Raw genomic sequence first — 27,345 nt, forward strand, 5'->3', positions numbered from 1 at the left:
CCTTTGCTAACATAATATATATGGTTCCAATAATTGAGTGAAATGAACAATATGCGGTCATTCTAAAAAAACTTGTGGATCTCTAACACCAAAATTCGTAAGTTTCCATGGTGATAAGCTTGACCGGCCTTCAAAGTTGTGTGGAATACGATTGGATAACTCTAGGCATGCGCAGATTTTGGTCGACGCATGCGTGCTTAATCATAATGCAAAATACGCATGCGTACAATTCAGGGACCGAATTTGCGCCAAGTTTGGTGAAATTTTGCTTGAATTTTGGCGATTTTGTGCCGAAATTGTGCGACGAACTTCAGGAAAAAGAACACTGTTACGTAGATATACCAACAGGTTATCTCTAAGGACTGTTAGTTGAACGATTCCTTGGATCTTACGACTGTTATCAGACGCCGAAAGTGCTTCGAGTTGGTGGTTTCTCACAGCCAGAGAATGCAGTCGCTGTCTTTAAGTGTTGACATTTGTGTCTTTTAAAGTTCAGAGAGACTATTTACTGTTATTTGTGTTTTATATATAATCTGAACTGTTCCGAGAGAAGATACTGGCAGCGTCATGACGACGGTAGAGTACGATTTGGATACGTCAGGTGGGCTGATGGACGTAAGTATGACTACTCTCTATCTCGACTGCAAATTTCTCAACTTTTCCCCTCTTTCTTCTTCGAGCAATATGTCCTCTTTCTGTGGCATCTTACCAATAATGCTTCGTTTCCCTCTTTGCAGACCATCCGAGCTTTGGTAGCCCCACCCCAAAGTGACGAGCCACCAAAGAAGCTGAAGAAAACTGAGAGAGAGCCCAGGAGAACTGGTCGAACCCAAAACCACGACAGCTGTGACAGTTGTCGAGAAGGGGGTGATCTGTTGTGTTGTGATCGTTGTCCAGCCGCATTTCATCTTCATTGTTGGTAAGACTTGCTTTGCAAATGCACAGTGTGATATCGAACAGTTTGTGGTGCTATTTGTGTCATTCTTAGTCTGTTTACGAATGTGAAATCATTGGTAATTCGAGAGTTGCCGGAGTCGTTCTAGATCACAGGGAAATTCAAAATGGCGTCCAACACTGACTGAATCCATGAAAGGAAAATAAATGCAGCTGCACGATAGCGTGCCAGCGCAAATAAAACAAGTAAACTAAATTTGCGTTCGTTTGCAAGAGCCAGAAAACATTAACCTGCAAGTCACGTTAGTTAACATAGATGTGTAGGAACCACATCGTAGGAAGACAAATCTGTGAAGCAACTCTGCCATGTTTGATGTGTTAGTACTATCACGATGTCATAGCACTGCATGTCACTATTTCTGAAACGTTACAGGTCGCCATGTTGTATTTTTATGTGACCTTGGTGGAGTATCTTCAATGGGAGATACAGTCAAACAACAACATAACTTGTATTGCTACACGAAGGCATTGACTTATAGTACAAGTTGCAATAATGTGTGTTTAATGTAAATGTGTAGATATAGTTTTCCCTGCATGTGGTGTCATAGGTTGACCTCACCAGTTCATGTCTTCCTTTGATAATGATATGGATTTTTTTGCATGAATATCCTCTATTTGTTAATGCTGTTAATCAAAATAAGTATGTTTTCCGTTACACGTTTATTTGAACTTGATGGTCAAAGGCAGAGTTTCGATTCAATGGCTAAGGCCTAGTCATTTCATGTCATCAGGTTTATGACCAGTCATGTGTGTGTTAAACATGCAATACCAATTTGTTTGAAACATTGTTAACAATAGAAATAATTACTTTAAACTGTTTAATTTTCACTGCTAGCAATTTTTCCAATTTAATGGTTTAAAATTGCTGGCGTTCATGAGGACAACATCTTGTGAAAGTTGCTGTGGCAGAATTTCCACTGACTGACAAAATTTGTGAAATTTAGTTTCGCTCAAAATTAACCTTCTCCCTGCTTTCATCACAAATTCACAAAATATTCCTTTTTATAGTCCTGCACTTTCCTTCAGAAGATTGATTAAAATTTTGTCTGTTAGCTTCGAAATTACGATTCAATTTCCAAAAATATTGAAGAATATATAAAAATAGTACAGACAAATTTGGGTAAGAAAGTCTGGTGGAAAAAAGGTTAAAGCTTCTAACTGTATTTAACCTGGCTGATTCACATACAGATTGACATTTTCTCACCTTTTTTTTTTCTGTTCTGCTGCTTGAACTTTTCATCACAGGAATTATTCCTGTGTTCTGTATGAACATGTGTTATTCATTAATTATGAAAAATACAGGTCATTTATATAACCTATTATAATTTCTATTCGCTTTATTGATAAAGCAGTGTTCATATATGGGAATATTATATTTCATGTTTCTATAATGCAGTGAGTTGCTAATTTGGCAGTCAGATTTTTTCAGATTTTTAATGGTGTGTCAGTTATCACCTATTATCCTCTGCCTTGTTTAGCTGTAGCCGCTTAGTCCGTCTAATCATGTCAGCGCTTCTATGATTTTCTGCATTCAAGCACCGTCTATATTTACTGGTTGTATGTCACCTAATATCCAGTTGTCAATTGAAGATATATTAAGTCTTACTACGGTCCAAATACATTGAACTATTAGTATTGAAATTAGGTCAGGGAAATTATTTTTAAGTGTTATGTTTCAACCCACCTTATTTATTTACTGGCAAACTTATCATTGATTTATCATTGTTTATCATAACATACTTTTTCCATTATAGGAAGTCATTGGATAACTGTTGCTACAATGCATTTCAGTTTTTTGTAATTTCACTTGAAACAACCTAAATATAATTCATCAGTTTTGAATCTACATTTATTCAACGCTGATATTAAGGGTTAGGGTTGTTTGGGTAGCTTAATGCTGAAAAGGTCATTGCTTTAAATTCTTACTTTGCTACTCAATATTCCAATCCAAAATAGTTCTAATTTTGACCTTGAAATTGGGTGACCTGGAGAGACTATAGTTCAGGTTTTCTAAAGCCATGCACACAATAAAATAAAAGTTCTTCTGTTATGCTAATTATATGCAAATTTTGCATTTTAGTTTGAGAACATGTATAATGTATATTGCTAGAAATTTTATTGATTTCGTGATTTTATGCCTTTCATGAAGACAAAATTTAGCTCAAGACGATTTTTCACTGATTTGTGAAAATTTGTCTTGAAAATAAAGCGATTTACAGTATTTATGTGTTTCGTATACAACAAACTGTCCTGTCCTACTTTTTGGACATCACATGAAAGAGTCCCTTTTTGATACAACTTTGGTCTGTTCAAATGATATAATACAGAAAGATTTATTTCAGTTGTGCCAATTAACCAATTACCTTGCGATTTGTTAACCATAAAAATAAGTTTCTAGTTTTTGTTGAAATGATGAATTTAAATATGTCTGATAACCTTTATCGTTAGAGCCCCTTCAAAATCTGAGATTTAGCATGTTCCATCTACTCCTGATTCTTTCAACATTTTCTTAGTGAGAAGCTCAAGTTTCTCAGTCAAATTACACAATCTGAGAAACATTCTTTCGATTACGTCTGATTCAAGATGTCTTTTGAGCAGAAATCACAACATTTCTTTGTTCCGAATTTGCTGGCTAATATCTGTTGAAACAACTATATTGCAGTAACACTGCTGTAGCTTTCTAAACACAGTTGCTAATGGTAACTGATGTCAGTAATATCACTCATCCTCATATTATTACTATGTGTTATTAGTAAAACTGCACTTATATTAGAAGAGTCTTAATTAAATTGATGAGTATGTTTCCTCTTACTGTGGTGTACATGTAAAACTGTATTGAAAAGTGGCTAGCATGCTATGTGGCCATTGTGTAGGATTTCAGTCGTGAATGCGTAAGCTGGTCTATTCACTCCTCAGCATTTCAACTCATTTGAACTTGTATGCTTTACAGGCAACTAATAGACAAGTTCTCTTGTTACACTTATCACATTTGTAGAGACAAAATTTGACAGTCACTGACACTCCGTGTCGTAGGACCCCAAGGAAAAGTTCACAACTAGAAGATTTCACCATTTTCACTGACCCTCGAAATTCATGAATAATAATTTGCCACTCGCGATATTAAAGCTATTCACAGTATTAATCTAAAACTATAGGATATACGTATAGATTAGTGTGATGAAATTTCACAACGTATTTATACTTTTTTAAGCTATTTTTTATTTGTTCTCGTTAAAAATGGAGACATCTGTACAGTTGATATCAATTTTGGTTCCTGTATTTCTAAATTGTTTATATTTTTCTAAAGTAGTGCGGAGTTTCATCATCTGTTTAGTTGATCTTGCAATGTACGGTAATTAGTATGCAATTGGACCAGTGTAATTTAGCATAGTGTTGTATGACCTTATTTGAGGTCAAGTTCTGAATGGAGCCAGACGGCATTATGCCATCTGCCTGTGTGTGCATGCAGAATGGATGGAATACTATTGCTTAATTGTCATTTTAAAATCTATTTTTTCTCATTTTATGTTACTGTAAATTTATTGATTATTGAAAACTGAAAACTAATTGTTGAAAATTAAGTGAAAACTGCTAAATTAAATCCATGCAAACATGTCAAATTATATATAATTTGTTTCATTGAAAAATCTGTGAATTTAAAAGCCCTAACTTACATATAAGCAGAACAGTGAAATTTAATTTCAGTGTAAAGTTAATTCTTTTACAGTAGTTTTGTCAGTTGTGGTAGGACTTATGACCTGATGTGTGCTGTAGAAGGGTTCTTCCATTCATAGAATAGGGACGGAGGGTATCTAAGATCAGGGACACATGTAGCTGTATCACTGAAAACATAAAACTACTATGCACACATAAAGTAATTTTAATGATACTAAACACTCAAACCTGTGTCTGGCCACCTGTATATAAAGGTCGTCTGTCTAATGTGACCACCATTTGGTCTGAGTTTGGTCAAATCACCAGTTTTATAAAGGCTATTTATTTACTGCCATCGTTGTACATGTATTGACTAAATATGTTTAGAAATTATTATCATATTTATCATTCATGAATTAATCAATTATTCAATCATCTCATAAAGGTCATTTCAATATAGGCTGAATAGGTGGTGGTTTATACATAGGTTTTATCGTACTTGAAGGCATTACTTCATAGCAGCTTTAGACATCTGCTAGCATATAAATTTGTAAACACAAGCTACTCATAAGACCCATTAAAAGGGTTTATTACTGAATTGAACAGCCCTGGTAATTAAATATTACAATGTATATGTAGCATATAATGCAACACAAATTATTTAGTTTCTAATAATGGATAGAGAGCCCTATTGCAATTGACAATTATTAATTATCTGTGATCTATCTGTCATAAATGAAAAATATTACTGTCATGGAAATAAAGATAAATTTCACTGTATGGATGATTGAATGAAGATTTTATGATTGATATTTTGTATTTGCCACTAGGTATGAAATGTACCACAGAAACTTTATTTTAATGAGAAATGAATTCTGTCAGTCTTGGAAAGCTGCACAATTTTGTAACTGAACATTCTTGAATGCTTTGAACGCCATCATAAGGTCACACATCCTGGTACTATTTGTGACCCCTAAAGGTGACACATCCTGGTACTATCCAGTATCCATGACCCTAAAGGTCACACATCCTGGTACTTTCTTGAAAGTACAAATTGACCATGAGAAATAATAATCATCTGTGCATTTTTCATGGGGAAAAACAGGTTTCTTGTCAGTGTGCACACAAGTTTCAAACAAAGTACTCTTTGCTGTTTTTTGTCAAAGTATTATAGAAAAGAAATACATAAAATAAAATAAACATTTTGGGTGCCGAAAAAAAAGGGAAAATAGGTGCTTCTTTTTATTAAATATTGCAGGACCAAATCTAATATAAATCTTACTTTTTGGCCTTGTACTGTGCTGATTTTATTTCATATTCATGTGCTTATGCAAGTACCCACATGTACTGATTGCATTATTACAAATAATAACAATAGGTGACTTTTTTTTTTACAGAATATTTCTCTCAATATATATTTTACACAATTAATACACAAATTCTAAGATTCCAAAATTTGTAATTTTGGAACTTGGTGATTTTGTTTTTATAGCATCTTGCCCCTCCCCATCCCCCACCCCCACTTCGGTGTGTTAAACTGCTTCCTTGAAACTCTGGAAATATTCATGGATGCAATATAGAGTTGTGTTGTGAACTTTGATTTACCGGTAGTATGGAATACATCTGTCACCATCCAAACCTGTGCCATTTTAGAGTCAGTATTTTGTATCAGGTATTGAATGTACTTTGAGTTGAAAGGTCATCTTGGGTCGCTTCATCAATGTTGCTAGTTTTTGTGGCAATAAATGTAGTGTATTCAGAATAAAAATTCTTGGTTTGTTTTGAAGGTCATGTTTAAGAGGAAATTTATTATAAATATTTTGTTATCATTTTAGGTACAATGAATTTATTTATTTTCCAATTAATTGTATTTCCAGGCAATATAAGGACATTGACTTAAAAAAATGTTCGGGATCACTAGCTTAATTTTTGTGAAAATTATGGTTGTATTTTAGTTGATAGTTGCCATTTTATCAGTATTACAGTGCTTTTACCATAGGTTCCTATAGCAGAGATATTATGCCATATCTCAAAATGTAGGCTGATGACAAATGCTAAAAAAATTACGTACTGTCAATTATTTCAAAAATCTGGGTTTTAAAATTTTTTTCTAAACATTGTGCTCTATGGAATTGTTCTAAAAATAGCAAAAATAGGGCAAGTTTCTGAAAATATGTCACTGTAACGCAAAAAAATGTGAAATCCATGTTGCCATGAGAACAATAGTTTCATGATTTTTCAATGAACATTGTCATACGATTTATAACCAACTTTCTCAAAAATTATGAGTACCGGTAGGCTTTTACTATGACAATTGTTTCTCTCCTGAAAAATTATATTTACATAAACATACTAATGTTTGGATTAATATTTAGTTTCTTTTATAGCTTCTATGTTTTTTTTGTATAAACTGTTTTTCATCTTTCTCAAAAAACAATATTTTTATACTTTATCAGAATAGCTAACAAAATCAGAATATTATTCTAAATTTGCAGTCTGTTAAAAACATAGTAGAGTATGGTACGCTAGATACAGAACAATGCTTGTTGGATTGATAGCAAGTTTGTATCATTATTACTGTTCATTGAGCCATGCTTTTTTTATCTCCCTACTGGGTTCAAATATCTCCTTTGGGGAAAATAGAATGGAAAAAACATCTTCTGTACGTAATAGGTTCTGTTTAAAAATACTCTCCGTTGTTGAAATTGCTTCTTAGGTTCATCCCGTAATCAGTTATTATTAAAAAAAATTTATAATGGAAATTGATAGTTCTTTATTACACATTGTTAACAGTCATTCTCCATGTTTGTTCATACAGGACCCATATTTGGCACATGTGTGGCACAACGCCCACCACCTTTTAAACTGGCCAGTAAATATAAACTAAGCCACCGAACTCAGTAGGTGTCTATTGTTTACAATTCTAGCTTAATTTATGAGGCCTGCTCATACTCCTACACTGAATTTCTTACAACTCTCCTTAGTCACAAGACTTTGTGGTTAATTTGCCAGGGTACCTACCTCAGTTTGAATACAGTTGTTGATAAAACCACCTGACCACTGTTCTGTTACTTCTTTGTAATAGTACGTCCACATTGAAGTGTTGTTATACACATACTCCCCTAGGTAAATAAACTTGTTCTTGAAATAACACTTTGAAAGATGGGAGACATTGTCATGTAGTTGTATTTTAAGGTCAGGGTCAAAGTCATCTTGCAGCAGCAAGAACTACAAAAACTAGGTGGTCAAATTGTATTGATTGATTCGCAGATTTTGGAAAAATAGGTGCATAAACGTGTCATTTAGGATATGGACAACTTCCTAAATTATAGTGGCATGTTGCCTCTTAAAGAAACCGCGTAATGTCTCATTTTTGACAAGACAGGTAGTTTGACAAAATGGAAATTTTCAACTTTCAGCTGTTTAAATTGTCATATTATATTGACTTATCAGTGAACTAATTTCCGTTTGTTTGTTTGTTGTAGTGATCCGCCGCTGGAAGAAGAGGATTTGCCACCAGGGGAGTGGTTATGTCATCGCTGTACAGTTTCTCCTGGAGAGGTAAAATCAATTTGCTTTATGTCAATTCAGGCAGATCATTGGACATGCATAGAGATTTTTAATATTATATATGGTGGTTTCATTCATGTACTCTCTTAAAAAACACGTTGACACACTAATTCTATTGATGGTTCACCAATTCTATGATTGTCATCTTTAAATCACTGAGCACCCAACTTTTGATTAAAACCTGTAGCTAGTGAGAAAATATGTCTATTTAGTCTAAAATTAACAAAGAAATTATGAAAATATGCATAAAAACGGGAAAAATGGTTGGTGACACAAATTTGGCACTCAGAACCGTTTCATCAACTTTTGGCAAAATGATTTTGTACAGTTTGCTAACATAAAATGTTGATAAAAATTGACAAACCCTTTGACTAGAAATTAAGAGCAATATCTGAAACTGTTGGTATAGTCCAAAATAATGGTGAAATCTTGAGAATTTTTTTTTTTTAATGTGGATAGTAAAAATATCTGGCACTCAAAGTGTTAAAGACGCTGAATAGTAGACAAGTAGTTTCAGTGCTAGAAATTCAAGGATTACATGGATTCGATTGCCTAAATGCCTCCCATCTGTCCCATGTATACCTTTATACTCAAAATATTATTAATTATTTAAATATATTATATATTATAGAAACTTGAAATTGGGTGCCCTCTGAATAAGTTGGCATGAAGGGAAAGATAATTTTCTGCTGTTGGTGGTCAGGCTAGATAAAATAATTCAGTAAACAAAAAAATATTCTGTCTGAAAAATCCAATACATCCTCCTCCAGCAGAAATTATAGCCCTCCTGAAGTAACTACTAGAGTAAGAAATTAATTCAGTAAACAAAAAAATATTCTGTCTGAAAAATCCAATCCGTGATAACTGTTGATTTATTTCAGGAGCACGATGATACGTCTTCCACCACTAGCACAGCTACTAATAGATCATCAATTCACAGTCTAAGTGACAGGGAAAAACCAAATAAACCAATTATGAGGCTGCACGAACGGTTACTATTTAGACAGCTGTCAGCCAATAGAGAACTCTTGATGGAAGAGGAGGAAGACGATGACACCTCGGATATGGAAGTTGAATCGCCACAAGTTGAGGAGTCACCGTTACAGATGTTAGTCAGAGCCGCATCAGTTGAAAATCCAAAACAGTTTGTATTGCCAAATGAAATGGTCCTTAGCTATCCGTTGCCAGGTGAGTTAAAGATTCAAATAATGCCTGGTAGTTGACTCAGCCATGTGCATTCAAATGTGATGTTGATTTACATCAAATTTGAACACATTTAAGTGCCCATGGTCATGATTACTGTAATTTTTTCTAATGCATGCTATTGGTTCTGAATTCATTTACTTTTGTTCTCATGACTGGATATTTGATTCTGGGAAAATATTGTAGATGGAGAAAATGGGATAATCATTTACTGTTAGCTTAGCAGTTGCTGGTTAAGGCTTCTGATGTGGAGTACCGAGTGTGGTACCGAAACACGCATCTTTATGAACCTTACTCACAATTCAGAGAGTTACATACTGTAAAATGACTAATTTTCACTGGGTTAAAATTTCACTGATTTACCATTTCAGGCATATTCAGTGGGTTTTAAATTCACGGTTTTATCACTTAGATAATGTGTTCTATGCTAAATTTTACATATTCACTGGGTTTTAATTTTGCACATTTTTAGTGCATTTTCCAGTCAGTGAAATAAGCAAAATTAAAATCCAGTGAATAATTAACCCCTTTACACGTATTTGACAATGAATATGTCTAGGCTGTTTAGAAATTCATACATCTCTTAGTTGAAATTTCTTACTTAAATTTACAGGCACAAGTAAAAAGCGGAAAAAGGAGGAAAATTCTGGTAAAAATGTCAAGAAACCAAATGAATTGGATAATAATGGTCTGGTATCGTTACCAGCCAAAGTATGCTTTATTTGCAGCAGGTAAGTCGTGTGACGTGAGTTGCGATCTCATGGATATGGTTCGGCTTGTCTGTTACGCATAATAACTCACAAACGCATGATCTGATTTGAAAAAAACCTTGTAATGTGCAGTGGCTTTATGATGATTCTTGCATATTTAGGTACTTTTAGGTAAAAGGAATCAAATAACAGGATGAAAATATGTTTCAGTCTGTTCTTAGCAATGCATTGATCAATTTCATTCAAACTTAACATATTCTCGAGAGTGAACATCCGTGTATTTTGCACAGCCTGGAAACCATCACCAATGAAAATAAAAGCTGAAACTCTCAGGAAACAGTACTTTAGGCTTGTTGTCAAGACTCTCCTGAACAGTGTAGAAAGATTACCCCTACATGTGCAACATGAATAAATTTGGTTGCTCAGGATTACCTTAAAATTAGATTTTGTGTCGTTTTCTTGACTTTAGCTGTTTTCATCGGCTCCTCTACCGGCGTTCCACAGCAAGCTCGCTCAAAGCCCATAGAAATACATGGTACAGTGGTGCATGTCTTAGTAACATGGAACGTTCTGTGCTGTGTATGGAACGTAGTTGAAAGATGAATTTTATATTGTATTGTATTGATAATTTATTTTTGTGTGTGTGTATGCAAGTTGTAACATTGACCTATGGTTTGTTTTACAGGAGTTGTAGACATGCTGCGTTATTGCAGTGTGATTATTGTCCGTTACTATTCCACATGGATTGTGTGGATCCTCCGCTGACAACACTGCCAACTGGGAGATGGATGTGTCCTAACCACCCTGAACACATTATGGTGAGTTTTATTATTCACTGTGGCATATTTTACTTCCGTTTACTGAGGCACTTAGTGTTCACAAGACTAGGCCAGCTGTGGTAATTTTTTGGTTTTTAATGACAACTTTTTTAAAAAAATTGGTTCAACGTGAAAATACCATGACTACCATAAAAACCCTCAAATAAGAGCCACTTTGTAACACTTTCATTTCTGGGTGGTGCTTATTTGAGGTAACATTTTGACAACTTTGTAGCCAGTGGCTCTTAAACCAGGGTGATCAAACTTTTTCATTGTGAAATGGGGAAGGAATAGGCAAACACACACAACCAAAACAGACAAATAATTATTATTATTAATGATGTATCATTGCAATTAATTTATTCTGTAAAAATACTGTTAGTGTTATGGGAATAACAAATGTCAAATACATATGAACGGCTGCTCGCCGACCGTGCTGCTTAGCGTACACGACGATTCAACGTTTCACCGACAATGTGTAGCGATGCCTGAAGTCATGTTTCACTGACAATGTGTAGTGATGCCTGAAGTCGGATTTGGTAGCATTCTCAGAGTCTGACCCACACTTGTAATTCCGTTGTACAATTGTTTACCAAGTCTGGTACGGCAAACTCCAATTTTTTTTCTTGAAAACTGGGAATAACTTGCGTGGCTGTGGCTGGCGTGGTGGTTGATTTGGTGACGATATAAAATAGTTTCGATAGAATTTATTTGACCAGCAGCGACAGGAGCATGGAACGAATGAAAAAAATTATGCCCAATCATTTGTATTTATGGCAAAAACAATAAAGAAAAACACGTTTTTCTACAGATTTTTACAGCTTGGGTACTTGGGTACTTGGGCATTGTTTTAATTGCGCTAGACGTCTGAAAGTACAGCTTTGGTTTATACATTTCCTGTTTCATAATCAAGCCAGCTTATAATGATATGTTAATGATATTCATGTGCTTCACTGTCCAGGCAAACGGGGTCAAACTATAGCCCCGCCCCTATATAACCAAATACAAAACGATACCGAGAAAGTAACAATTACATGTATTAAAAATAATTTCCTGTGACCAATCGGTGAGACTAAATCATTTACGAAAGCCCAGGCCTGTTACAAGGCATTTTCTAATTGGTACAAGTCCAGATTATTTTCAATTCTCACAAATAGCTAATTTAAATATATGGGTCAGGCGGGTCACGTCGACTTCACTTTGCTGTAAGACAAGTTGATCGCGCAAAGTTTGTGGAACTAATCCATTCGACTTCAATTTTGATTATTTTCGGCAAGAGAGTCCTCTCCAAACTAATACCAGTTATTTTGTCACTTCCCTGAACATTTTGTCTCGAATCACCCCAAAACGAATGAAATGAAATGCCAAAAATAACCCAAAATCACGATCAGCGAGAGTGGGCTGCGTAATCATTACATTTTCACAGTCGGAGCTACGTCACGATCCCTCAAACGTTGCCATGACCGGATTAACACCTCTGTTTCCCCCCACGCTAACCAAATTTCTCCCACGCTAAGGAAAAATCTTTTGTTTTCTATTGACTTTCTGTTCCGGTCCGTCTGTGAGAAAGTATTTTCGATACCTCCGATTTTCCGATAAAGGCGTTCTAAAATCGTGACGTTTTTTACTTGGTTATAAAGACAACATTGGCAATGGATATCTCAACGTGTCCTTCGGTGTTTCGGCAAAAAATATAGTTACTACTAAATAGTTTGTGAATTGGTCGATTGTGTGTCAGAAATTTAAAATAGACAAGTTGACAGTCACATTCACGCTCTCAGTGTATTTCTTTCGTCTGTCATTCTTCCGTTCTCAATTATACTGGACATCAGGCAAGCTATGGGGATAATCTTTATTTGTCTCACACCTTCTGTGGGGCAATAAACAATGCAGGGTGGAAGTGAGGCACGACAAGCTTGTAAACAACCGGGCGGCTGGCGCTTATTTCTGGTTTCTTATTGACAAAACCACTCAACTCTTGGTGGCTCTTAGTGGAGGGTCAAATGTAACAAATTTTCACTGAGTGGCTCTTAATTGAGGGTGGCGCTTATTTGCGGATTTTTACGGTAGTTCACTGTTGCATAGAACAGGATACTGTGAAATAATTTATTTTCACTGGAATTAATTTTTGCTGAAAAGACTTTTTGGGTATTTTATATGGAAATTATTTTCACTGATTTTTGGTGAGCTGAATGTAAAATATAGGAAAAATAGTGTATTCGCTAGATTTTATTTTCACTGAATCACTCCTTCAGTGAAAATAGCGAAAATAAAGTATTTTACAGTCGATCAAAAAGTGCCTTCTCATTGGTTGTCTGCTAACAACATCATGCTACTCATTAGCATAATTACCACCATGAAAACGTTTTGGTAACTAAAAATGTTGTAGCAAAATTGACCAGTTTTGGAAATTGGCATCAATTTTACAAATTCGTTTTCATAAAAGAAATTATCATATAAAACAATAACATTTTCATGGGGGAGAAGTGTATGCTAGCATTGCCCATCACTGAACCACCTGGTGTAGTTTCACTGTTGTTGTCACTCACCCAATTAACACTTGCATTGTATTTGTTTACACAGCCGGAATTCAACAGTGGGAGTCTTACAGAACGATGTAAGGTATACGATAGGTTTCATGGTACCTCCTCACAGCATGCAATCAAACTAGCATTTTTGAAAAAGATTCACAGGAAAAATCCGCCAAATGAAAGGTATCGACCACCTAGAAGGAAAACCATACAGGTATGGATTATATTGTACCCATAACAATACCCTTATCTTTAAAGCGAGAAGGTCGCCATCTGCGCACGAGCGGCGATAACAACACACACTAAAAACGCAAAAGCTTGTTTGTAAACAATGACATGATATGGCCATCTGACGCATGTGCAGGTGACGACTCCCCCGCTTTAACATTTCTACATACCACCCCCATCCCCCAACATGCTTATCGAAAATTTAAATGCAATTCAAATCACGCTTATACAATATTTACTTGTTTATATAAAACCAGATGTGTGTATAAGGCCATACAAATTCATATTGCAATGATCCGGCATACAATACATTCACTTTAGTGGAGATGTCCTTCTCATAGAGCCAAATACGAAATGGTACCATTTTAGGGAAATAGTTGGCCCACTTTATTGCAGCAAGACTTGTGATAGACAATCTGGTTATTATTTCCTCACAGGTTCCCCAGGCTATAAAATCCCATTATCAGTTACCACCTCCACTGCTACCTCCAGCTCCTCGTCAGACATCATTCCAGTCCATTTCATCGTCAAAAACGCAGGGTTTTCATTCTTCACCAGAGGAACAAGAAGAGGTAAGATTCGTTTGAATTGTTGTAGAGTGTGATGTGATCAGTAAAAGTGTCATTATTCAGCGTGAAACTTATGACAAAAGGATTAATACAATAATGAAATAAAATGTTGTTTGTAAAAGTATTACCGTAAAATCTGCATTAGAAGCCGCATCTGTAATAGAAGTTTCACTTATTCTTTTTGAATAATTGAGAATAAAAAATTCATCATTTCTCATAAGTGTGAATGCTCGAATAGAAGCCATACCCCCTCTGTTGCATTGTACTATGTTAATAGAAGATGGGGTTTCTAATACAGATTTTACAGTACTAGTAGTACCGTAAAATCTGTATTAGAAGCCGCATCCCTAATAGAAGTCGCACCCATTCTTTTTGAATAATTGAGAACCAAAAATTCGTCATTTCTCATATGTGTAGATGCTCTAATAGAAGCCTCATCCCCTCTATTGCATTGTACCATTTTAATAGAAGTCGCGGTTTCTAATACAGATTTTACAGCAGTCACAATTGCAAGATCTTATTTAAAAATAAAAATGACGTAATTGTAGAACTTGGAACATGATGATACATTTCCAACCTCAACTGCGTTACTTTGCTGTAATATTTGTTTATTTCAATGCCACAACAGTTATAAATACATTTGATGTTATTGTAGTTTTTGTTTACTCTTCTTTTGTTAAGTCTTCGTTAATAGTTACATGACGTTATGACATAATTTGAAACAGCTATTGTTGTGTTCAGTCAGTGTTCTTAATTCAGCTTGCTTAAAACAATAATGAAATAAAACATATGACACGTATGCAGTGTAATAATCTGCCTTGCTTTCTTCAGTGTCATATAACCCATTCTTAATGCACAGAGTAGCTGGAATGATGGTTCTTATTTCCCCATCTATCATGTAATATGGTTCTTTGCCGTCAATCTGAGTAATATATGAATGTAAAATAAATAAAATTATCATATTTGTTGATTAAATGTTTATTTCATTGGTGCATATACCTATATAATTATTTTTGTTTTTTTTTCTTTTCTTGTTTACCTCGCAGTGGTTAAAAAGTGTTGTGGCATTACAGTGTAGCATCGCAAGGTTTCTCACGCAGAAGTCCAAACCGTCGTCGGATATTAAACCTAAAATTGAACAAAACGCAACCAAATCAGGGAATAGCACACAATTGAGGACAATGACTTCAACAAGCTCACTGTCAAGTTTGAGCTCTTCATCTAGTAGTGTAAATATTAACGGAACTCTTGAAGAAGACCAAATAAACAATAACAAAACATTAGTCAACAAATCCAACCTTACTAACGGACCTTTACATAATGGACCTTCTGGAATTAATGGCAGTGCTACAATCGTTAATGGAGCCGATGAACTGGACTCAGGGGTGGATATCAAATCTAAAACATATCTGAATCATGCTGCGAATAATTCCATTGTTTTTAATAAACTTTCAAGCGGGGCAACTTGTACGAAACCTGTTGCAAGTAACAAGCCCAATGGGCAAGTTCGGACAGCTGTTGCTGGCGTGCCAGCGATGTCAACACAGAGTACTAAAAGTTTTACAAGTCTTGTGAATAAATCAACTGCTAATGTGACAGTACTGCCATCTCCAAAAATGCCAATACCAGCAGCTGCCAAGACTGCAACGTCTGCGACTGCGACTACATCAGGTCTGAAAGCAACAACTAGTGATTGCTCACCAAACAAGGTCATATCTACACCAATGACAGGTAAATATGCATAGTAAATTTATTCCTAGTGTCTCGTTACAAGAAAGTCATGATGCTGTAACCTCTCAATTTGAAGATATTTGGGGAAGTCGTCATGTGCGCATGTGGCAAACGGCCATAGTGTGTTGTTGTTTACAAACAAATATCTACCCATGAGCCTTTGCATTTTAGCATGCGTAGTGGTCACTTGGGACTCAATTCCCACGCATATGCATGTGACGCAACCCCTCCACTTTAACAGTCATGAAGACAAAATTACACAAATGTCGCTGACATGCCATGTCGTAGGACCCCAAGGAAATTTTCACAGCTACAAAATTTTCACTGGCTCCGCAAAATTAAAGCAGTTACAGTGGACAGTTTTATCTGAGTTAGAAGTTACATTTTCTGTGTTGCCTGTTGCTTTATGCTAGCTGCTTGATTTTTTTTTTAAGCTTGGCTTACAATTTAACAAAGAATAAAAACATAAAGTTGTTCTTGCCCCAGCTCTCTTAGTAATGTGTGCACTTATGTAAATGACAAAGGTGTGTCTATGTCCAAATTAAATTATATTTTAATAATTCAGTATACTTTCTGTTCAATTTTGCATTGTAACTCAGACTTAAGTTCTTAGGGTGGATAAACTCCAAAACCATCCTCGCCCAAATGCCAAAACATTTTTGTCCAAACCCCCAAATCATTCTTGCCCTTACATTTCTTCACTTTTTCTAAACAAACAAAAACATTTGCTCATGACTATAATCACCCAGCTCCTAAATTTTGGCTTATTCTAGTTAAAAGCGCAGTAATTATCTTGTAACAACTGCCACTAATTAAATCCATATGTTGCATTTGATTTGATGACAATCCTTTATTTCAGGTAAGACCAGTCCACTAGGTGGGGCATCGTTGAATTCTCTCTCCAATAAACTAAACACTGCCAACTTGAGTACATCACCTGCAATTGTTAATCTAAATAATACTTTACAAGCTGGAATAGACGGCGTACCAGGTAAGACAATACTTGACAGCCATGAAGATGGGCGTGTTCTTGTCCACATTGCCCTGATTATTCATGTTCTCTACTTCTTATGGTCTAACTAAGAAACTAATATTTATCAATGTGGATTAGACTTTGCAAAAATATTAAAAAAAATCTAATCCTTTTTTTTTCAAAAATTGGGTGAGGAGATTTTTTTGCTGTAAAATGTTTGTCAGAGTGCAAATTTTCCAGGTCAATAGAGGGTGCTGTGTAGTGGCAAAATAAGTGAGGAAAAAAGATTGGCCCGCACAGAAACATAACTTTGTACTTGATTAGTGGACCATGAGACGAATGATCATTACTTGATTTCAGTGTGGTGTTTAATAAGAACAATGGGTGAATTGCACCATTTGCTATGAAGAATCATAGAACCTATAGTCAAGCCTTGTGTCTATGGTTTGATATGTGGTGACAGATCAAATGCATGTAAAATACATTTACACAAAACTGCATAGTGCAATATTGATGGTTCAAAGTAGTTTGTTGCCATTAAAAAACATCCTTGAAATCCTGTTAAGGGGTCGGGTTACTGCAATGCTCAAAGTTTACTGCACTAGGTTTTCCATAAAACGAACCCAAAAATTGATCAAAAATGCGCGTTTTGAGTGTATCATGTTCTATAGGGGGACATTAAGAATTCTTTTACTTGCGAAAACAGCCAACACCATCAGTTGCGTCAAATGATGAGATTTTACCGAGACTTTTTAAGTTTAGTGTTAATAGTCTGCAGAGCTTTTCCAGTCGGGCTTAGAAAAAAAGAGTGGGAAAATGTCCAAAAATTGGAAAATAGGAATAATGTTTGCAAATTCATCCATGTAAGAACTTGAAATGCAGCTAGAACAAACTGGAAATCTAAGTTTCTAAACTGACAGTGAATATGTCTCATTATTAGTATGCTATTTCTTTGTATTGCTGTGCACGTCATTGTTATATTTTTGGATTAAAACTCCTGATAACACTGTTTTTTTTTTCACAGATGTAGAATTAACCAAGTTGGATGAACGGTTAATACAAATACTAGCATATCAAAGACTACAGCAGCTACTACCCCATAAGGTTGGTATTCCAAATGTACACACACACAACTTCGGTCCATGGTTGCTCATTGGGGTGCCCTCTATGGTCAGAAAAAGCTTTTAGCTAAACTGATCATAAACTCGCCGTTTTGTCATGAATTTTAAGCATATATACGAGTAATACAGTAAAGTATTTAACCAGATTAATTTTTTGTTCAGCATTTGGGGAATAGGTAACAAAAGCTCAGATAACAATGGTATTGTTAATCAAGCTATAAATCTCATTTTGGCACATTTTCGACTTCTTCTCCAGAACCGCCACATTGCTTTGATTATGTTATGATTTTTTTTGTTATTATTTTTTCACTTCCTCATACATTATATATGGGCTATGTACAATGCATGGACTCCAGTAGACAACTGTATCAGTTGGAAGCTAGGCTCTCTTGGAAAATTAACTGGATGGGCCAACGTTTTCCAGAAATGTTCAAGTTTAGGTCCAGGTCATTTCAAGGTTTATACATTTGCTGCTTTTATATGGGTGGTACTGAACAGTGAGGGTGGGAGGGACTAAAACACTTTCCTAAAATCTCAAGGCCAGGTCAGGGTCTTCTCGAGGCCCAGGTCAGTGGTTTATATTTCATAGGTACATTCATAACATGTTATGTTAGATAAATGCTTGCATCTCAGCCTTGTAAAAAAGATTTGTGTGGACGACAACTAGCTAGGCATGCCTCAAAAAATTCACAAGTATTTTTGTAAAATGTACACTAATAAATCCTGCTCTTGAACTGTAAACTTGAAACAGGATTCGTACACCAGGGATTTAAAGCACTTCTCTGTTGTATACACGGTTTTCAGAACAAACAATGCTCCGTCGTAATCAAAACTTACTGTTGCAGTCACAGTTTAAATATAAATCGTTACTGTAAAATCTTTATTAGAAGCCATGCCTATGCCTGTCAATGCAACAGAGAGGATGAGGCTTCCCTTGGCTTCTATACATATGGGAAATGGTGAATTTAGCAAACCAGTCAGCAACTTAGCTGGTAATGTTGCTGTTTTGGTGTTAGAAACAATATACATGTAACAATGACAGTAACTGAACACGAAATTCTATTATTTTCGGTGTTATAATATATGTCTATTAATTTTACAGCAGCCAAGCACTCCAATAAAGAAAGCAACCACTAGCAATGTAACAAGTCCAAGTTCACAGCCAGCTCCTCAACTACATGCTAGAGCCATGTTGTGTCCACTAACTGGTAAAGGTGCTCCAGTTTCCATGTGTTATAGGACTTTACATATAGGCACAGGTAAGGTTTTCACATGTTACATGCCTGTGACTTGGGTCCCAGATTCTGCCAAATGAGGAAATTGATGAGCAGACACCAATTAATTTGAATAAATGATGGCTGACAGTGCACCCATGCTAGTATTTGCAGCAATCAAAGAACATTCTATAACCTGGTCACTATCGGCCTCAGAGGTGTCAGAACTGTTGTGTTGAACCTAGCCCTAGTGTTTGTTTTTATCATCATGTTCAATTCTGCAATTTGCTCGCCCAATTAATACTGCACTTTTTATTTCACAGGAAGTGACATGGATGTGTCATTAAGCAATTTTGGTCTCTGCAGCTTTGTATCTGCTAAACATGCTTGTATATTTTATGATGAGGTGAGTCCATTTAAAGTGCCTGTGAAATGGCTGCTATTTTCACGCCTAAAATTATCAATTGATACATAAATATTATTAATTTTTATGTTTCTAAGCATGAATTACTTTTTTAAGTGAAAAAAATGTGTTTTAAACTCAGTCTACGGCAACTTTATTTTTGTGTATTTTAAAACGAGGCTCCTCATTAGCTTCTCATTTGCATACAGAAATTCCCCTTGTGATGTCAGAAGGGGAAGTCGCATGGCAGCTTGCATTGCCGATACGTGTAAATAAGGCAAATTTCTTGTGCAGTTTTCTCGTCTTTGACTATATTGTCACTTATGTACTTGTTCGTCGAGGAAGAATGGACCATAATGAACACATAGTATCAATTTTTGTTGCATGGGATTGAGTTAGATGCGAAATATGTCCGTTCTAGTGTAGCTGGTCACCGTGATCGTCACCAACACCGGTGCACGTTTGTACACTGTTGCTGGACAAAATAGAATTTGATGTTGGAATTATCTCGTTATTTAGCAGGTTACTAGGCACGTCACTACACTGTTTTATTTCATCGATCGTCTGTGTAAAACTTTCAAAATTAAAATAAAAGAGAACATATTTTGACATTCTAAACATTAGACTATAGTGATCACTATAAAATAATTAAAAAAAACGACAAATCACAGTTACTAAATAAATGACAGCCGCGTGGAAATGAATTGACATTTTGTTGAAATAGGTGAACGCGTCGGGTCACGGCGAGGGCAAGTGCGTTAAAAGCGGCGTTTAATTGGATAACAAAAATAATCGAGATCGACACACATACAGATAAATTCAGACTGGATTCGAGTTAGCTTGATCCATGGCGTGATTGTCATAATTATAACATCATATTAAAACTTTATTTGGTGGAAACACATTGACCAAGCCCGGATTCTTATTTCATAAATTATTACGCAGATCAAGCTGCAAGCATGGAGGTAAAAAAGAACAGTGGTGTGAATTCGACATTCAACACCAATCACCAAACAATTCAGAAACTTTTAGCCTTCGAAAATAAAAACAGTTAGCAGTGTGTAAGGGCTGTGTAATTTCCTGTTTGTCCGACGCTTCGTTTTCGTGTCACTGTCAAAATTATTGCTACCTTTTACTTAACAGGGACTAAATGGTCTCTATAAAACGATAATCAGGATCGCAAAAAAGTCAACTGATTTGAAACACTTGCCGGACGTCTCTCTCTTTTGAAATCCGCCTCGGTGATCATGGGCTGGTCCGGAATCTATTTCTTTCAAAAGTGTTGCGCCAGGTTTACGTTGTCGGCGTTTCTCTTTAAACCTAGTCGTTTTTTTATGGACGAGGACAGTTGAATGAATCTAAGGTTAAGTGATGTCGCACCTTCGGATCGATTAGAAACGTGTGAATACATACACTATGGCTATACGTTTCACTGCAACTGCCCACAACACATCTAAAAACTCTCTCTCAAAAAAAAAAAAAATAGACAAAAAAAAAAAGAAAAAACGCCGACCGAAAAATGTATATCGTTTAAAAGTATACTGAACGACCAGTGTTATTACGGCTCAGGGGTATGACTTCCTCTCACTGTTGTCATTTGGTGGCGCACTTTCGGCGAGAGTCGGAAATCCGGAAACAGTCGACCGTTTCATGATAGGTGGGCGTGGCTACAACACGAGAAATATCCCAAATTTACTTGGATACGAGTAATCATTTTCAGCAAAAAAATCAATAACTACCCTTTTCAGTGGGACACAGATCTAAAATGGGAAACGTGAGGGTGGGCATTGCACAGGCACTTTAAACAATATATTCCTTTAACACAGTAAATTGCGCCCTCAAATGGCCAAATTTATTTTCTTTTGTTTAAACAAAAAAAATTGTATTTGTGTATGTGCTCCCGAATTCTAAACAGCAATGGCTTAAAGTCAAATTGCAAATACCCTTCTGAAATCATGCAATGTTGCCTTGAGTGATCATGACAATGAACACCATGTTTGTTTTGGTGATTAAACACCACAAAGCAAGGTACTGTGTCTCCATATTTCAGGATTTGTAGTCAAACCGATTAATTTTATCACATGGTGATTGCAATAATCAGTGGGAAGTGTTCTGCATATAATACAAAACAGAAATGCCTGTTATATAACTAATGTCTTGTTTTTCTACAGACGACGAAGCACTATGAGTTATTGAACTACAGCGAGCATGGCACAACAGTAGATAACGTGCTATATTCTTGTGACTTTTCTGATAAAATGACATCAACGCCACCATGTAATAACGTTGTTAGCAAAGTTCGCAGCATCATAAACAAATATAAGGAGAAACGAGATAAAGAAACTACAATGAGAGCCACAATGACGGACTCTGCATATCCTGCCAAGAAACTTTGTAACTGTAAAGCAAGTAGTTCGAGTCTGATCGGGGGTAACGGCGCCGGGTGGGAAGGTACAGCGTTATTACATCATGGTAGCTACATCAAAGTTGGTTGCTTACAGTTTGTGTTCAGTATAACTGAGTATGCCACTAAACAGGTATTTCAGGAAAAGAAACCAGTTTTGAAAACGCAGTTGTTGCGATCCCACTCTATAGTCTAGCAGCCGATAGAACTCGTTTTAAAAACACATAGTTGTAATGTGAACTTGACTATCTTGTGAAGGTTTGGATAACCCACGCCTGTGCCGCAACTTAGGCAACTGAAATTGTGCCATGTTCACTTTTATATATTTGTTCAAGACAAATAAAAAAGTGAGAGCATATTCCCTTCAAGTACAGATGTGTTTTTGGAGTCAAAGAATACAATTGTCTTATGTTAGCAGCTCCGGAATCTAAATATGGTAGTTCCAGCAAACCCTGGCATCTGATTATACCGGTAGTTGTATTCTAGTATCTTGTGCTTCTGAAAAATGGCATAACACAACCATCAGTCATCTTCTAGTGACCCATCATCTGAATATGGTCATCTTCTAGTGGCCCATCATCTGAATATGGTCATTTTCTAGTTGCCCAGCCACCTGAATATGGACATTTTCTAGTTGCCCAGCCATCTGGATATGGACATTTTCTAGTTGGCCCAGCCATCTGAATATGGTCATTTTCTAGTTGCCCAGCCATCTGAATATGGTCATTTTCTAGTTGCCCAGCCATCTGAATATGGTCATTTTCTAGTTGCCCAGCCATCTGAATATGGACATTTTCTGGTTGCCCAGCCATCTGAATATGGTCATTTTCTGGTTGCCCAGCCATCTGAATATGGTCATTTTCTGGTTGCCCAGCCATCTGAATATGGTCATTTTCTGGTTGCCCAGCCATCTGAATATGGACATTTTTTAGTTGCCTAGCCATCTGAATATGGTCATTTTCTAGTTGCCCAACCATCTGAATATGGTCATTTTCTAGTTGCCCAGCCATCTGAATATGGTCATTTTTTAGTTGCCCAACCGTCTGAATATGAACTATTTGAATACGCTCATTCAGGCCCCTGAATATGTATGTGCTAATATTGCAGTAGCCTAGGAATCGGAATATACAATATTTCAATATTATTGTTAAGTTTATTGAGGCATTTGTTTTTCTCAGATTCTGTGTTTTGGCGGCTTTATATGCAAGTTTTATTCTATCCTTCAGCAATTAATGTTTTTAAAAAGGAATTTATGCTGTGTGTCAGTACTCGAACATTCTTCAATTCAGGGACGTCGTTCTGAAATGTATATATGCAAAAGAGTGCATATCGGGATGAGAATTACTTGGCTTTTGAATACACTGTATTGTCCAACTTGCACTGATATTTCTGACTTATGAACTAGTTTTGATGAATAGTGTGTACGCTACATACAGTCCAGCACTATATAATCTGTCTCTTACTTCACCAAAGTTCAGGGTTCCTTCTAATAAAGCATTGGAATAACTCTGCTATTTTTTCTGTACAAGTTGTATTACATTAACAGATCAACTACTCTAAGCTTCTGTGGATAGTCACGGAATTCCAATATATATTGTATGGAAAAGCTCTGATGTGTTAAGGGGGAATTGCAACTTGGTGAAGTCACTGAGACTTAGAAGGAATGCTGTCAGTGTCAGTTGGCTTCTGTACTACCGTATTTGCTCTGTTAATAGTGCATCCCTGATTGAAGATTATACAAATTGCATTTATTGTATGTTGGAATATTAAAACTTATTTTTACAAAAGACACACCTGTCATTTGCATGAGTGTATGCAATACTAATAGAACAAATATGGTTTGTGTTGAATATATTAAGGAGAAACTCCCTCATGGTAAATGGGAGGGCCAATTAATAAATCAAAGTGAAGACTGTCCATGTTTATTCGTCTGTGAATTTTATAACTATGCAAGTTTTGGGTACCATGACGACCTATAAATTAAATATCTGTTTAGTACTTGCATATGGTGAGGTTGGTTTTGATGAAATCTTTAATTCTAATCCAATAAATTTCCCCCAAGATAATTAATTAACTTTATAATTAAATGTGATTTGAAAACAAAAATGAACTGTAGAAATGGCTGAAAATATAACTGTACATTTTACATGAATTTCTTTTTTGATGAGTTTGGGGGGTTTGCAGAAAGTTTTGAAATAATTGGTTCGAATTCTGAATTTTAAATTTGAGAAATGTATTCTCACATTATTTTGTTCAGCGGTTGGATTTTGGATTCAATACGTAAAGTGTTGTAACTATTTCTATCAGAAATTATTATTTTTTTGCTACCTATTGTATATTAATAAGCACGTAGTCAGAAATTTTAGCCTGGCTTGATAGATTGTCTTTGCTGCTGTATTAATCAAAGTGTAATTATGGATTTATTTTTACTATGCATATAAATGTGTGTTTTTTTTGTTTTTTTTTCAAACAAATACGTTATCTTGGTTAGGTAAAAAAGCCACATCTCACTTGGTCAAGTTCATCAATTTTTTTTAAAGCTTGCTGGTGTGTTACAACTACTGCTTTTTTTTTTATATTGGCATTATTCACGAAGTGAGTTATCACTTAATGATATAATTTACAGACAGTTTTTAGAGTCGTCTAACTCTACATGAAGAAATGTATAATGCAAACAAAAGAGGAACGAGGCATTGGTACCCGACTTTGGTAACCAGGGTAATAACAGTGGCTGATGCACGATTCCATCATATTGTTGTAATGCTTTTATATATTTTTATGTGGGGGCCACAGTTTATGTACTTATAATTCTTTTAACCACTTGTATATTTTTTAATTTGTTTCTTCATTTTGTCTACCTCATTTTATTGTTGGATGTATTTTATTTTTATATCTGAAAGTTTCTTGCCAAATCCTGCCAGTTGCATTGTGAATTTAATATTAGTTGTACATTGAATATTGCTTCCTGTTGCAAACACCACCCACTTGTATTTTGTTCGACAGCAAATATCTGTTGGGAAGTGGATGATGGATGACATACATTACACACAGAATATTTGAATGCATGGATGTGGCTAACTTCTGAAAAAAATGCTCAAAAATGTATGTATTTTGCTGAGTGAAAGGTTCCATCAAATAAATGACACCTGGTACCTCAATTTGTTTCCATGGAAACTAACATTTTTAATTGGAAATTGGGTGATGAAATTCTTACAATTGAGGTTCATAAAATAGTTTGGGCACCCCAGTGTTTTCTTCAGTCTTTCAAATAACAAGTCATGAAATGCTGGTGTCACAAGTATATTAACTACGTCTACAAAACTGTTTACCATTGTTTTCTGAATGAGAAACTCTTGTCAAAACATCCACTTAGATATGCCCCTCTTTGGAGGGGCACCCCCTTTGTGTATGAACTTAGTGTGGATTTCTATTGTGAGGTTTGCTTTCTGATACTGACGTGTACAAATTACTGAAATCCCAGTGTTATGCTCCACCAGTCTGGAAGAAAATATTATAATGCATGCATTTACGTATAACAAATGTGTAGGTGCTGGGGATTTAGTCTTGAGTGGTTTCCGGGGTTCACCTGGGTTATACTTGAGCAACACATAGTACGTATACATGGTTTTTAGCAAGTTATGTTCCAACTAGTCTGATTTTGTACTGTTTTAGTGTTCAAAATCATTCATGTAATATACAATCTGATTAGGCCTTGATTATGGCTGCTCGTCTAACTACAACTGACCTACGACCTATGCAAATCATGTTCAGGCAGCTCTTTTCTGACAGGATTTGTCAACCAATTAGAGCATGCCTTTCTAAATTTTGCTCAAGAAAGCGTTTCTGATTGGTTTCTTATCCTGTAACATGAAGTGTGATTTGTATAGGTTGTTGCTGTTAAGGTGTGTAATCCAGCGGCCATATATAAAAAACTACGCACACCTCAGATTGTGGTCCAATGATAGCAGTTGATTTGTACAATGTACATTTCTGTTTGAGTAGGAAAACTATCTTAGACTTGTTGCACTAGTGTACATGTTGTCCAGTCTTAAATTTATGTTAATGTAACACACCAGCGAGTCTGTCTCGATAGTATATTGTATATTATGTAGTATTGAAGGTGAGGACTGCACACGTCTATTAACATTTAAAATTATGTTATTTTTCATAAGTTATTTTTTAAATCGTGTATTTTTCTTCTTTATAGTTCATGGTACTCTATACATCATGTAATATTTGTGTAAAATAGATTGAAGAGAAGAAAAAAAAAAACTTTATCAAAACACTGCCTCTGTGTGATGTTGTTCAGCCTGTGTTTAGTGAGTTAGATGAGAATCCCTGGGATTGTATTGTGGAGTATTGGGCTGCCTTGTTCCTGGACTATTCATTTCCCACCTAAATGGTTTAGGTCAATACCATCTGGTGAATGATACAATTGACCAATAACATAGGTAGGATACCCACCTGTCAATTGACTTGCACGAGGAATAGATAGAAAATTATGGTAACACCACTTCTGGCATTTTTTTCCCCAGTGTGATGGTGGCCATAAAATTGACAGTATAACATTGGAACCCATGTACATGGATTGCTAGGGTATAACATGTCACATGTACACAGCTATTCACTTTCCAATAGGAGCCACCACAACCACCATTCACTTACCTATCTGAAGAACAACAACTTTCCAATTGGTGCCATGATGAACATTCATTTACTTACTGGTATGCCTTGAATACCATACTTGACAGAACCATGACAACTATTTAATTACTAATCAGTCATTGCATTTATTCTCTTACCAGCTGAGGCCATGGCAATCTTCATTTGCAAATGACTATCCATTTAGCATTAAGTGATAAGCCAATGCTTACAAAACAACCATGGTTACCATTCATATACCAACCACCTTTACTTTCCAGTCATAACCACTACAACCATTCACTTAAAAATCTTAACCACATCAACCATTAATTTATCGCTTAGAACCATGTCAACAAACTTTATTGACCAATTTAAAGCGGGGGTCGTCAACTGCGCACGCGCGAGAATTGAGTTCCAACCGACGATAACAACACAAGCTAAAACCGCAAAGGCTCATGGGTAGATGCTTGTTTGTAAACAATGACACGCTATGGCCATCTGACACATGCGCAGGTGACGACTCCACCGCTTTAACCAGAACTACAATCATGTATCATGAAAATGATTATTAGCGATCATAATCAAACCACTCACTTATCAAACAGAGCCATGCCAACA

The 27,345-nt window shown here is 35.8% G+C and overlaps 1 protein-coding gene and 1 long non-coding RNA gene across 3 annotated transcripts; one reads left to right on the forward strand and one right to left on the reverse strand.

Moving 5' to 3' along the window:
* Window positions 1-229: 229 nt before the first annotated feature.
* Window positions 230-26,366, forward strand: LOC102806012 (PHD finger protein 12-like). Of its 2 annotated transcripts, none has more exons than XM_085491700.1 (14): window positions 230-615; window positions 738-919; window positions 8,094-8,169; window positions 9,060-9,366; window positions 9,995-10,112; window positions 10,777-10,909; window positions 13,493-13,654; window positions 14,106-14,240; window positions 15,284-15,968; window positions 16,828-16,959; window positions 17,966-18,045; window positions 19,165-19,321; window positions 19,600-19,682; window positions 21,851-26,366. In XM_085491700.1, exons 1-14 carry the CDS (start codon window positions 568-570, stop codon window positions 22,277-22,279), a joined length of 2,727 nt encoding a protein of 908 aa, XP_085347826.1. In that variant the 5' UTR covers window positions 230-567; the 3' UTR covers window positions 22,280-26,366. The 2 variants fall into 2 exon arrangements, with proteins under 2 accessions (XP_085347826.1, XP_085347827.1); XM_085491701.1 differs by having other exon boundaries at window positions 19,168-19,321.
* LOC146733629 (uncharacterized) lies at window positions 14,829-15,424 on the reverse strand. Its single transcript, XR_014926745.1, has 2 exons — window positions 15,277-15,424; window positions 14,829-15,159 (listed from the first exon to the last, which is right to left on the reverse strand). It is a non-coding gene; the product is annotated as an uncharacterized LOC146733629 (long non-coding RNA).
* Window positions 26,367-27,345: the final 979 nt, after the last annotated feature.

Source organism: Saccoglossus kowalevskii, chromosome 16 (assembly GCF_978046115.1).
Source record: "Saccoglossus kowalevskii chromosome 16, keSacKowa6.1, whole genome shotgun sequence".
NCBI classification, from domain to species: domain Eukaryota; kingdom Metazoa; phylum Hemichordata; class Enteropneusta; family Harrimaniidae; genus Saccoglossus; species Saccoglossus kowalevskii.

Coding starts and splice junctions, on each gene's coding strand:
- LOC102806012 (XM_085491700.1), top strand. CDS start 568: ATGACGACGGTAGAGTACGATTTGGATACGTCAGGTGGGCTGATGGAC. Junction 14,241..15,283: donor CACCAGAGGAACAAGAAGAG/GTAAGATTCGTT, acceptor TTTACCTCGCAG/TGGTTAAAAAGTGTTGTGGC. Junction 16,960..17,965: donor TGGAATAGACGGCGTACCAG/GTAAGACAATAC, acceptor TTTTTTTCACAG/ATGTAGAATTAACCAAGTTG.